At 42.4% G+C, this 13599-nt stretch overlaps 1 protein-coding gene across 1 annotated transcript; it reads right to left on the bottom strand.

The window, feature by feature from the left end:
- Positions 1-9917: 9917 nt before the first annotated feature.
- Positions 9918-12415, bottom strand: LOC111951842 (liver-expressed antimicrobial peptide 2). The gene is made up of 3 exons (XM_023970092.3): positions 12077-12415; positions 10987-11168; positions 9918-10125 (listed from the first exon to the last, which is right to left on the bottom strand). Exons 1-3 carry the CDS (start codon positions 12152-12154, stop codon positions 10086-10088), a joined length of 300 nt encoding a protein of 99 aa, XP_023825860.1. The 5' UTR covers positions 12155-12415; the 3' UTR covers positions 9918-10085.
- Positions 12416-13599: the final 1184 nt, after the last annotated feature.

Raw genomic sequence — 13599 nt, 5'->3', positions numbered from 1 at the left:
AAAGATGTTTGCAAAAACCACTATTAAAGTAATACTGCAAAAAATGTGGCAAAGAAATTAAGTTTTGTCTTGAATGCAAAGCGTTATGTTTGGGGCAAATCCAACACAACACATCACTGAGTACCACTTTTCATATTTTAAAGCATGGTGGTCGCTGCATAATATTATGGGTATGCTTGTTGTCGGCAAGGATTAGGGAGTTTTTTGGGGGATAAGAAGACACGGAATATAGCTAAGCACAGGCAAAATCCTAGAGGAAACCCTTAAGTCTGCTTTTTAGCAGACATTGGGAGACAAATTCACCTTTCAGCAGGACATTAATCTAAAACACAAGGCCAAATATACACTGGTGTTGCTTAACAAGATGCCATTTAAGTTCCCGAGTGGCCTAATTACAGTTTGGACTTAAATCAGATTGAAAATCAATGGCAAGACTTGACAATGGCTTTCTAGTAAMGATCAACAACCAACTTTTAAAGAATAATGGTTAAATGGTGTACAATCCAGGTGTGGAAAGCTCAGAAAGACTTACCCAGAAAGATTCACAGCTGTAATCACTGCCAAAGATGATTCTAACATGTATTGACTCAGGGGGTTGACTACTTGTCTAATCAAGATATATTAGTTTAATTTCCCATTAATAAAAATATATAATTTTTCTTCCACTTTGACGTTACAAAGTATTTTGTGTAGATCATTGACAAAAAATGACAATAAATTAAACAAATTAAAAGTCAAGTGGTGTGAATACTTTCTGATGGCACTGTAGGCCTATGCATGATATCAAATAGTATAAAACAAATATTCATTTTGGTGCTGTTTTGTTAAACCACATAATTCCCGAACTTGAGACTGGTTGAACCATTCAAAATATATATTTTTTTATAAATACCTGTTTAACTACAGTGGGGAGAACAAGTATTTGATACACTGACAATTTTGCAGGTTTTCCTACTTACAAAGCATGTAGAGGTCTGTAATTTTTATCATAGGTACACTTCAACTGTGAGAGAAGGAATCTAAAACAAAAATCCAGAAAATCACATTGTATGATTTTTAATTAATTAATTTGCATTTTATTGCATGACATAAGTATTTGATACATCAGAAAAGCAGAACTGAATATTTGGTACAGAAACCTTAGTTTGCAATTACAGAGATCATACGTTTCCTGTAGTTCTTGACCAGGTTTGCACACACTGCAGCAGGGATTTTGGCCCAATCCTCCATACAGACCATACAGGCAATACGGACTTTCGGCTCCCTCCAAAGATTTTCTATTGGGTTCAGGTCTGGAGACTGGATAGGCCACTCCAGGACCTTGAGATGCTTCTTACGGAGCCACTCCTTAGTTGCCCTGGCTGTGTGTTTCGGGTCGTTGTCATGCTGGAAGACCCAGCCACGACCCATCTTCAATGCTCTTACTGAGGGAAGGAGGTTGTTGGTCAAGATCTCGCGATACATGGCCCCATCCATCCTCCCCTCAATACGGTGCAGTCGTCCTGTCCCCTTTGCAGAAAAGCATCCCCAAAGAATGATGTTTCCACCTCCATGCTTCACGGTGGGATGGTGTTCTTGGGTTGTACTCATCCTTCTATTCCTCCAACATGGCGAGTGGAGTTTAGAGCAAAAAGCTCTATTTTTGTCTCATCAGACCACATGACCTTCTCCCATTCTCCTCTGGATCATCCAGATGGTCATTGGCAAACTTCAGACGGGCCTGGACATGCGCTGGCTTGAGCAGGGGGACTTTGCGTGCGCTGCAGGATTTTAATCCATGACGGCGTAGTGTGTTACTAATGGTTTTCTTTGAGACTGTGGTCCAACTCTCTTCAGGTCATTGACCAGGTCCTGCCGTGTAGTTTCTGGGCTGATCCCTCACATTCCTCATGTCATTGATGCCCCACGAGGTGAGATCTTTGCATGGGCCAGACCGAGGGTGATTGACCGTCATCTTGAACTCTTTCCATTTTCTAATAATTGTGCCAACAGTTGTTGCTTCTAACCAAGCTGCTTGGCTATTGTCTGTTAGCCCACCCAGCCTTTGTACAGGTCTACAATTTATCCCTGATGTCCTTACACAGCTCTCTTGGTCTTGGCCATTGTGGAGAGTTGGAGTCTGTTTGATTGAGTGTGTGGACAGGTGTCTTTTATACAGGTAAGAGTTCAAACAGGTGCAGTTAATACAGGTAATGAGTGGAGAAGGAGGGCTTCTTAAAGAAAACTAACAGGTCTGTGAGAGCCGGAATTCTTACTGGTTGGTAGGTGATCAAATACTTATGTCATGCAATAAAATCAAATTAATTACTTAAAAATCATACAATGTGATTTTCTGGATTTTGTTTTAGATTCCGTCTCTCACAGGTTGAAGTGTACTATGATAAAAATGACAGACCTCTACATGCTTTGTAAGTAGGAAAACCTGCAAAATCGGCAGTGTATCAAATACTTGTTCTCCCCACTGTACATAAACACATACAGTACATCAGTATCTGAAAATGATTTAAATGTGTTTCTATGTCAAATAAAATTAAAACGTGAGCATGTATAAACATGAAGTGGAATAGGCTGTCACAGAAGTGGTCATTGGCAAAGACAGGAGATGAGGTCTCTAGTACATCTCTATGTGCATAAAACATCTGTTCTAGTGTTCAAAGTCAACTTTGCTCCATGTCTGTTCTTTTCATTCTATCTTTCCTTCTTTCCTTCTTTCTTTACATTATTCTTTACATTTTAATGTATTTTTTTGCAGAACAGATCTAGTTGACCATGTCATTAGCACTATCAAGTATAATACATGTACTGTAAAAATGTATTGCATTCTGATAAAAAAAACGTGTTGAAATTCAGTCAAAATGATACTGTATATCAGACCAAGTTCATGTACACATTTCTAGATGACAAAGCAAATATAGTCACCATTGCATTAAATGTCCTAGTGTATAAACATTTAGTAAAGCACCTTGGAAGACTATCGCCCTGTAGCACTCACGTCTGTAATTATGAAGTGCTTTGAAAGGCTGGTCATGACACATATTAACACCATCATCCCAGACACTGTAGACCCACTCCAATTAGCATACCACCCCAATAGATCCACAGATGACACAATCTCAATTGCTCTTCACACTGCTCTCTCCCACCTCCTGGACAAGAGGGGAAATAACTATGTGAGAATGCTGCTCATAAGAAGACAGCTCAGCGTTCAGCACCATAGCCCCTCCAAACTCATCATCAAACTAGGTACCCTGGGGCTGAACCCCTCCTGGATCCTGGACATCCTGATGGGCCAGCCCCAGGTGGTGAGGGTAGGAAACAACACCTCCACCACACTGACCCTCAACCAGAGTACCCCTCAGCGGTGTGTGCTTAGTCCCCTCCTGTACTCCCTGTTCACCCACGACAGTGTGGCCACGTAGGACTCCAACACCATCATCAAGTTTGCTGATGACACACGACAGCGATGAGAAAGCCTACAGCAGCGGTCTCCAACCTTTTCTAGCACGAGAGCTACTTTTTAATAATTAAACATCTCTCAAGCTACTAATTTCTTTCCAGGTCTCAAATAGGCACATTCTTCTCTTTTCCTCTCCCCTGCAACTCTTCCCTAGGTCCTTAGTGTACAAGAGTTTTCTGTCAATATACCTGGTAAAATAACGGTTGATAAAAAGCTCTAAGCGAGCCCTATAAACTCTGATTTGTTTTCCAAATTATGTTTTATATTTTCACAAATTATAATTTCTCTGATTTACTTTCCCTGGTTTTAGATTTTGTTTTGTTTTTCATTCTCACTGTCATTACAATTGTTCATAGAGAAATAACACAATTGGATGTTCTGAGTCAATGTAATGCTAAAATACCTTTTATTTGTCTGGAAGAAAACAAACACATTTTGATTTGGTGTAATTCCCCTTTAATTGCGCATCTAGTGTGCCTTTTAATGTGCCGGTCTAGTAATGGTTCTGTTTTGCTGCTGCTCATTTCATTCAAAGTTTGCAAATAACAAATAATAGATACAAATGATATACCTACTAATGATATAATTCTGTCAGGTACAGTGGCTTGCGAAAGTATTCACCCCCATTTTTCCTATAGTGTTGCCTTACAACCTGGAATTAAAATTGATTTTTTGGGGGGTGTATCATTTGATTTACACTTCCTGCTGGTGAACCTCCGTCCCAGTCTCAAATCTCTGGAAGACAAACAGGTTTCCCTCAAATATCCCTATATTTAGCACCATCCATCATTCCTTAAATTCTGACCAGTTTCCCAGTCCTTGCCGATGAAAAACATCCTCACACCATAATGCTGCCACCACCATGCTTCACTATGGGGATGGTGTTCTCTGGGTGATGAGAGGTGTTGGGTTTGTGGTAGACATAGTGTTTTCCTTGATGGCCAAAAAGCTAAATTTTAGTCTCATCTGACCAGGGTACCTTCTTCCATATGTTTGGAGAGTCTCCTACATGCCTTTTGGCGAACACCAAATGTGTTTGCTTATTTTCTTCTATAAGCAATGGCTTTTTTCTGGCCACTCTTCCGTAAAGCCCACCTCTGTGGAGTATACGGCTTAAAGTGGTCCTATGGACAGATACTCCAATCTCTGCTGTGGAGCTTTGCAGCTCCTTCAGTGTTATCTTTGGTCTCTTTGTGGCCTCTAATAATGCCCTCCTTGGATTGGAATGATTTCATTCCAATCCTCCTGGTCCATGAGTTTGTGGGCAGCCTTCTCTTGGCAGGTTTGTTGTGGTGCCATATTCTTTCCCCCCAAAAATCTATGTTTCGGATATTTTTCACCCAAACCTGATCTGTACTTCTCCACAACTTTGTCCCTGACCTGTTTGGAGAGCTCCTTGGTCTTCATGGTGCCGCTTGCTTGGTGGTGCCCATTGTTAACTGGTGTTGCAGACTCTGGGCCCTTTCAGAACAGGTGTATATATACTGAGATCATGTGACAGATCATGCGACACACAGATTGCACATAGGTGGACTAATTATGTGACTTCTGAAGGTAATTGGTTGCACCAGATTTTATTTAGGGGCTTCATAGCAGAGGGGGTGAATACATATGCCAAATGACCATCTCTTTCACATATGCGATTCGCTTCCCAACGTTCACTAAAAAGAGCCATTCAAAAAGAGCTGTTTGTTTGTGAACGACCCATCACTACTGGCTACATGCGAAGTGATAGACGAACGCCCGCACCACACAGAGAAAAGGGGCAATATTGCTGGAAATTAATTGGCAGATATTGTGTTAATAATGTCAATGTTGCATTTGTTAAATAATAGCTGGGAGCTTGCGGTGTCTAATATTCATAAGATTTGTTTATGACAGTTTGCATTGGAACACGTAAAAATTGCATGTACTTTCAGAATTGTTTGGCGAGCTACTGGCCTACAGGGAGGTGGTCAGAGACTTAGCAGTGTGATGCCAGGACAACAACCTCTCCCTCAACGTCAATAAGATCAAGGAGCTGATTGTGTACTATAGAAAAAAGAGAGGAGAGCACGCCCCCGATGTGGAAGCACGCCCCCATCCACATCGACGGGTGATGTGGAGCGGGTCGAGAGTGTCACGCCCTGGCCATAGAGAGGCTTTTATTCTCTATTTTGGTTAGGCCAGGGTGTGACTAGGGTGGGCATTCTAGTTTCTTTATTTCTATGTTTTCGGTTTCTATGTTTTGGCCGGGTATGGTTCTCAATCAGGGACAGCTGTCTATCATTGTCTCTGATTGGGAATCATACTTAGGCAGCCTGTTTTGCCACCTTAGTTGTGGGTAGTTGTCTGTGTTAGTGGCCTGTATAGCCCTAGTAAGCTTCATGTTAGTTTCTGTTTTTTCTTGTTGGCGACATTCATAATAAAGAGAAATGTACGCTCACCACGCTGCACCTTGGTCCGGTCATTTCCACCCTGACGACGATTGTGACAGAGAGCTTCAAGTTCCTTGGTGTCCACAACACTAAGGACTTAACATTGTCCACACACACTCACACTGTTATTAAGAGGGCACAGCAGCACCTCTCCCCCCTCAGGAGGCTGAAAAGATTTGGCATGGGACCTCGGATACTCAAAAGGTTCTACGGCTGCACCATCGAGAGCATCTTGACTGGCTGCATCATCGCTTTGTATGTTAACTGCTTGGCATCCAACCGGAAGATGCTACAGAGGGTAAATCGTACCGCCCAGTATATCACTGGTGCCGAGATCCCAGAGGAAGGCCTGAAATATGTCCAAAGTATCCAGCCACCCAAGCCATAGACTGTTCACTCTGTTGGACAGATGCATCGGCTCGCAGACCAACAGGCTCTACCCCCAAGCCAACAGCTTGTACGCCCAAGCCATAAGACTGCTAAATAGCCAGACAGCTAAATAGTCAATTAATGGTACACAAACTACTGTATCTGCACTGACCCTATCTTGCACTGGAGAGTCTAAAGCACACATCACTAGACTATCTATAAACTATCATATATTATTATCTATATATAATATATATATATATTATATATTATATTATTATATATAATATAATATATTATATATTATATATATATATATATATATAGTATATATATATATTAGTTGATATATATACATGCTACAGAAAAATAAGGGAACACCTTAAACAACACATGAACCCAATCAATCACACTTCTGTGAAATCAAACTGTCCACTTAGGAAGCAACACTGATTGACAATACATTTCACATGCTGTTGTGTAAATGAATAGACAACAGGTGGAAATTATAGGCAATTAGCAAGACACCCCCAAAAAGGAGTGGTTCTGCAGGTGGTGACCACAGACCACTTCTCAGTTCCTATGCTTCCTGGCTGATGTTTGGTCACTTTTGAATGCTGGCGTGCTTTCACTCTAGTGGTAGCATGAGACGGAGTCTACAACCCACACAAGTGGCTCAGGTAGTGCAGCTCATCCAAGATGGCACATCAATGCGAGCTGTGGCAAGAAGGTTTGCTGTGTCTGTCAGCATAGTGTCCAGAGCATGGAGGCGCTACCAGGAGACAGGCCAGTACATCAGGAGACGTGGAGGAGGCCGTAGGAGGGCAAACAAACCAGCAGCAGGACCACTACCTCCGCCCTTTGTGCAAGAAGGAGCAGAAGGAGCACTGCCAGAGCCCTGCAAAATGACCTCCAGCAGGCCACAAATGTGCATGTGTCTGCTCAAACGGTCAGAAACAGACTCCATGAGGGTGGTATGAGGGCCCGATGTCCACAGGTGGGGGGGTGTCTTACAGCCCACACCGTGCAGGACGTTTGGCATTTGCCAGAGAACACCAAGATTGGCAAATTCGCCACTGGCGCCCTGTGCTCTTCACAGATGAAAGCAGGTTCACACTGAGCACATGTGACAGACGTGACAGTGGAGACGCCGTGGAGAACGTTCTGCTGCCTGCAACATCCTCCGCATGACCGGTGTTGGCGGTGGGTCAGTCATGGTGTAGTGGAATTTCTTTGGGGGCCGCACAGCCCTCCATGGGCTCGCCAGAGGTAGCCTGACTGCCATTAGTTACGAGATGAGATCCTCAGACCCCTTGTGAGACCATATGCTGGTGGCGGTTGGCCTGGTTCCTCATAATGCAAGACAATGCTAGACCTTCATGTGCTGGAGTGTGTCAGCAGTTCCTGCAAGAGGAAGCCATTGATGCTATGGACTGGCCCGCCCGTTCCCCAGACCTGAATCCAATTGAGCACATTTGGGACATCATGTCTCGCTCCATCCACCAACGCCACGTTGCACCACAGACTGTCCAGGAGTTGGCGGATGCTTTAGTCCAGGTCTGGGAGGAGATCCCTCAGGAGACCATCCTCCACCTCATCAGGAGCATGCCCAGGCGTTGTAGGGAGGTCATACAGGCACGTGGAGGCCACCACACACTACTGAGCCTCATTTTGACTTGTTTTAAGGACATTACATCAAAGTTGGATCAGCCTCTGTAGTTGGTGGTTTTCCACTTTAATTTTGAGTGTGACTCCAAATCCAGACCTCCATGGGTTGATAAATTTGATTTCCATTGATAATTTTTGTGTGATTTTGTTGTCAGCACATTCAACTATGTAAAGAAAAAAGTATTTCATAAGAATAGTTCATTCATTCAGATCTAGGATGTGTTATTTTAGTGTTCCCTTTATTTTTTTGAGCAGTGTATATACCTTTATATAACTAGGCAAGTCAGGGATCCTCCCGTTTTTAAATTTTCGCCTAAATTGACACACCCAAATCTAACTTCCTGTAGCCCAGGACCTGAAGCAAGGTTATGCATATTCTTGATACCATTTGAAAGAAAACACTTTGAAGTTTGTGGAAATGTGAAATGAATGTAGGAGAATATAACACATACAATCTGGTAAAATATAATACAAAGAAAAAAAACATGCTTTTTGGGGTATTTTTTGAAATGCAAAAGAAAGGCCATAATGCATTACTCCAGCCCAGGTGCAATTTAGATTCTGGCCACTGGCAGCAGTGTATGTGCAAAGTTTTAGACTGATCCAATAAACCATTGTATTTCTGTTCAAAATGTTGTGTCAAGACTGCCCAAATGTGCCTATTTGGTTRATTTATATTTTTTCATGTTCATAACTGTGCACTCTCCTCAAATAGTAGCATGGTATTCTTTCACTGTAATAGCTATTGTAAACTGGACAGTGCAGTTAGAATAACAATAATTTAAGCTTTCTGCCAATTTCAGATATGTGTATGTCCTGGGAAATGTTCTTGTTACTTACAATCTCATAATAGTCGCATTAGCCTACGTTAGCTCAACTGTCGGGAACCCAACGATCCTGTAGAGGATATTATGCCTACACCGGCCAAATCAGGACGACGCTGGGCCAATTGTGCACCGCCCTATGGGACTCCCAATCACGGCCGGTTGTGATACAGCCTGGATTGGTGTCTGTAGTGACACCTCTAGCACTGAGATGCAATGCCTTAGACCACTGCACCACTCAGCAGCCCATATATATATACACTCTACACACTCACTCACACACACTACATTGACACTCCCACACAAAACCCACACACATTCACATACACTACATACGCACACACATAACACACACACGCATACTGACACAACACAAACATTACACACGTACACTTCAACACTCATAATTTGATGGTGCTACGCTGTTCTTTATTTCACTTGTATTATTATCGATCCTGATGCCAAGTCACTTTACCCTGCCTTCATGTACATATCTACCCTTAAATACCTTGTACCTCTGCACATTGAACTGGTACTGATACTCCCTGTACATAGCTCCATTCTTGTATTTTATTTTATTCCTCTTGTGTTAATATTACATGTTTTAACTCTTTATTGTTGGGAACGGCTCGTAAGCAAGCATTTCACGGTAAAGTCTACACCATTTGTATTCGGTGCATGTGACAAATCAAATTTTATTGATTTGATTTGTTTAGGCACTATGATTTGTTGTCACCCATATGAAATCTTAGTAGAAATATTAGAAACCTCATATGTCACCTGTATGACAAGCAAAAACCCATGTGGATGTGACACTTGTGTGGCATCCATTTTGGTAATGTCAAAAAGCTTACATACAACATCAAGTCAAACCATCACCTTGCATAAGAAAAAGAAAGATAGGTGGATTTTCATTCCAATCCTAATCAAGCGCACCTTATTTTAATAATTAGCTGGTTGATAAGCTGAATTAGGTTAGTTACAACTAGGGTTGGAGCGAAAACCTACAGGAGGGTAGCACTCCAGGGTTGGAGAGTGCTGCTCTAAGGAATATCTTTACGCCTGATTTAAGATATCTCAACCCTTCATATACTAGAGATATACCTTTTGCATATCATCGACTTTGGTGAAGTCAAAAAGCTAATATACAATCTTCCAAACTCCTTGCTTATTAAAAATCCTAACCCTTACGCTTGGATGTTTTCTTCAATAGAAACCAGCCATACCATAACTAATAATTGGCTCTGTGGAGGAGAAGGAGGGTTGAGGGGAGCGATGATATATCCCTGGAGAACAAGTCCATGAAGAACTGATTGGGAAAATGTTGAACATGTTTCTCTGTCATCTCTTCTAGGACTTGATGGCTTGGCTGAACATACAGTGACCACGCCTGGAGAATAGATGAGAGGAGAGGAGATGAGAAGAGAGGAGAGGAAAGGAGAGGGGAGGAAAGGACAGTAGAAGAGAAGAGAGGAGAAGGAAAGGAGGCAATGAGAAGAGAAAAAGAGATGAGAGGAGAGAGTCAAAAAAGTGTTTAGAATGCAACAAGATCTCACAGTCTCACTTCAGTATTCAAAGTTTGTCGAGGGGGGATAAACATCTATGGGTGAAGTAAAAGTAGGTAAGGGTTAATGTTAAAACAGAAAAAAACTTGACGTTTAAGTGAAGGCATTAATTCTGACTGGTTAATGTAAGGGTTATGGTTAAAAAAAGAGTGCCTAGCACAGGGATTGAATCTGTGATACTCAGAGCCAAAGCACACAGTTTAAGCCCTTACACTATACCCATCCACAATGCTCTTGCAAGCCGCGAGCCTACTAGATGTAATACAGATTCATGTTGCCCCTAGTGGACGGTATTGAAGGCATCTCCTGATGTCCTGTGGACCTGGATAAAAGCCAAATAGTGAAATCTATCTGGTGTGAATAAATCAATTTCATCCATTTGTAGAATAAATCAACTCCATCTATCTGTAGAATTAAACAACTTCGGTTCTCTTCAACTGAAAACGATAAAAGTGGAAACAGACATGCAAGGCAATAATGTAACGTTGTTGAATCGTACTCCAACGTTTTGGCACCTACGTCATACACTGTAGCTAATGATGGAACATTTTGACCCACAGATGTTGCCTAGGTGTGTGTGTGTGTGTGTGTGTGTGTGTGTGTGTGTGTGTGTGTGTGTGTGTGTGTGTGTGTGTGTGTGTGTGTGTGTGTGTGTGTGTGCGTGTCTGCGCGTGTATGTTATTTACCTGCAGTTTCCAGTGGAGCATTCGTAGTAGTTCTGACAGTACGCCCCATAGGGTTTAGTACCCATGGTCCTCCACAGCGGGGTCATACGTGCCGTCCTCCTCTGTACCCTCTGCCCCGGACCCAGCTGGAGCTGACCAGAGTTGGGCTGGACGTCCGCAGAAGGATCAGGGCTCGAAGACACCTGAAAAATATACACAGACATAATCAATGAGCTACGGTTGTTCATACCGTTGTTTGTAAAATAAAATATTAAAGAGAGAATAGGGCTGGCAGACAACTGATACAATAGAAAGTCAGGCTGAGTTTACACAGGAAGTCCAAATATGATCTATGGCCAATAATTGGAGGTAGTTGTAATTGTAAAGGACAAATGTTGTAACTGTTATGCTGGTGAATGAGGACCCAAAAGCGACGTAATAGAAACAGAGTCTTTATTCCAGTCTTAAACAAATAATGATACTCCTGGATATTATCAAAGGTAAATCCAAAACAGGAAACTGAAATCCTCTCGTCAGTAGAGAGGAGCGACTGGAGACGCGACCACAGACTGCAGGTCGCTACAGGAAGGCACAGGCCGTAGCTGACAGACACCTGCTCACACGCAGCATCTGAAGAAGGCAAAAAACACGACAGGGCGGAACAAGGACACAGAACAGCAAACATCAAACAAGAATCCGACAAGGACAGAAGCGGAAAACAGAGGGAGAAATAGGGACTCTAATCAGAGGGCAAAATAGGGGACAGGTGTGAAAGAGTAAATGAGGTCGTTAGGAGAATGAGAAACAGCTGGGAGCAGGAACGGAACGATAGAGAGAGAGAGCGAGAGAGGGAGAGAGGGAGGGGGAGAGAGAGGGATAGAAAGAGGGAAAGAACCTAATAAGACCAGCAGAGGGAAGCACAGGGACAAGACATGATAATCAAAGACAAAACATGACAGTAACTTTACTTTACCGTTGATATGTCATCATGTTGACTGTTTCCATTTTCTACATCGGAATGGCTGCAGGTCCAAAGTTCCATAAACTCGCAAGCATGCAAAATAATGAATAGAAGTTACAGTATAGGAAATGTAAAGGTTTTCAGTCTTACCTGTTGAGCGAGCACCAGACACACCAGACACCATGCAAAGGCTGTCCTGCTACTGAAATAGTGGTGATGGTCCTGCATGTTTGACTGATGAAGTTGAGGTCCGATGATACAGATAGACAGAGCTAGATACAGGCTAGAGACAGGCTAGAGACACAGGCTAGATGCAGCTAAACACAACTAAAACAGGTAGACAGAGCTCGAGACACAACTAGAGACAGGTAGACAGAGGTGTTATACTGGTCTGGTGAAGCCTAGTCTATGTTCAGTAGTTTTACAGAGTCTGTTTAGCTCTGGCCGGCGTCGTCTCTCTCCTCAACTCAGTCTCAGTTAGCAGTGACAGCAGAACTAGACTGTTTCTCCTCCTCCTTATACTCTCCCATCAGGTCCTCAGAGAATTGTGTGTGTGCGCGCACATGCGTGTCAGCTTATCAGTTTGACTCCCTCTCCCTCTCCCTCTCCCTCTCTCTCTCTCTCTCTTTCTCTTTCTGCACTTGGCCTTTTTATGCCCCCTCTATGACATCATGTGTTTGTTCAAAGCTTGAAGATCGTTCTGATCAGCCGTAGCTCTAGACCGTGAGCCAACAGAACAGCAGTCACACACACACATACGCATGCACGCACACATACCTGCTGTGCAGACACTGCTAGCATGAACGTGGCGTGTGAACTTGAGATAGGGGAAGGGGGAGGTTGAAGGGGGAGTGTTGAGGCAGAAGAGAGTTTGAGTCCTTCCTTGTCATAAAAGATAAGGCCCTTAAGGGAGGGCATGTGAAAATGACTGTAAATCAGTGTTAAGCTTGGTTGTCTTATAGCACTTTAAAATGTTTAATACAACAGGGAGGCAACCTCCAGGATAGAAGCATAGAAAATGTCTAACTCACTTTCTCTAAGCAAGCCCTTATATTCTTTATCTCACAGCACCAAAGTTCTGTAAACACCCGCCATTCACAATCAGTGTCCTCGGTCCTTTTACCTACAGTCTGGCATGAATCATTATCAACAGATATGAGAACAATCCATAACATTCAGTATCAAGTCTAGTGACCTTCAAACCGTACACAAATGTGTCACAAAATAGAACACAGGAAATAATGTGTATTACAGAAAGGGACAACATTTAAATATAATAGGCATTGTGTTAATTACTCTTAACTGAATATGTACTTTATTCATCTTAAATATCCTCAACAGTAACGGTTTCCAAGCAAGCTGATGCAGTTACGCGAAATTACAGGATATTTTATGAGCACATATGGTATAGATTCCTGGAATGTGTGCATCATAAAAGCATGAGTGAGAATCCATGTGAGTCACCACATCTGCATCATGAAGAAATCATGAGGCGAAAAGACCTCAGAACTCTTTATTAGAACCGGGTCCGATTCCAAAGCCAAACAAAGGTCCTGACTTTCTGTCTTACTAACTCTGTCATCTGGATCGAACATGGAACATGCTATTATTTGTGTTCGTCAAAGGGAAAATTATTTTACCTTTCACATATGTTGGAACAACACAGATTAATT

This window comes from Salvelinus sp. IW2-2015, linkage group LG3, assembly GCF_002910315.2.
Source record: "Salvelinus sp. IW2-2015 linkage group LG3, ASM291031v2, whole genome shotgun sequence".
NCBI classification, from domain to species: Eukaryota; Metazoa; Chordata; class Actinopteri; order Salmoniformes; family Salmonidae; genus Salvelinus; species Salvelinus sp. IW2-2015.
Note: the sequence above shows the minus strand (reverse complement) of the source record. Positions and strands in the feature narration are given on the sequence as shown.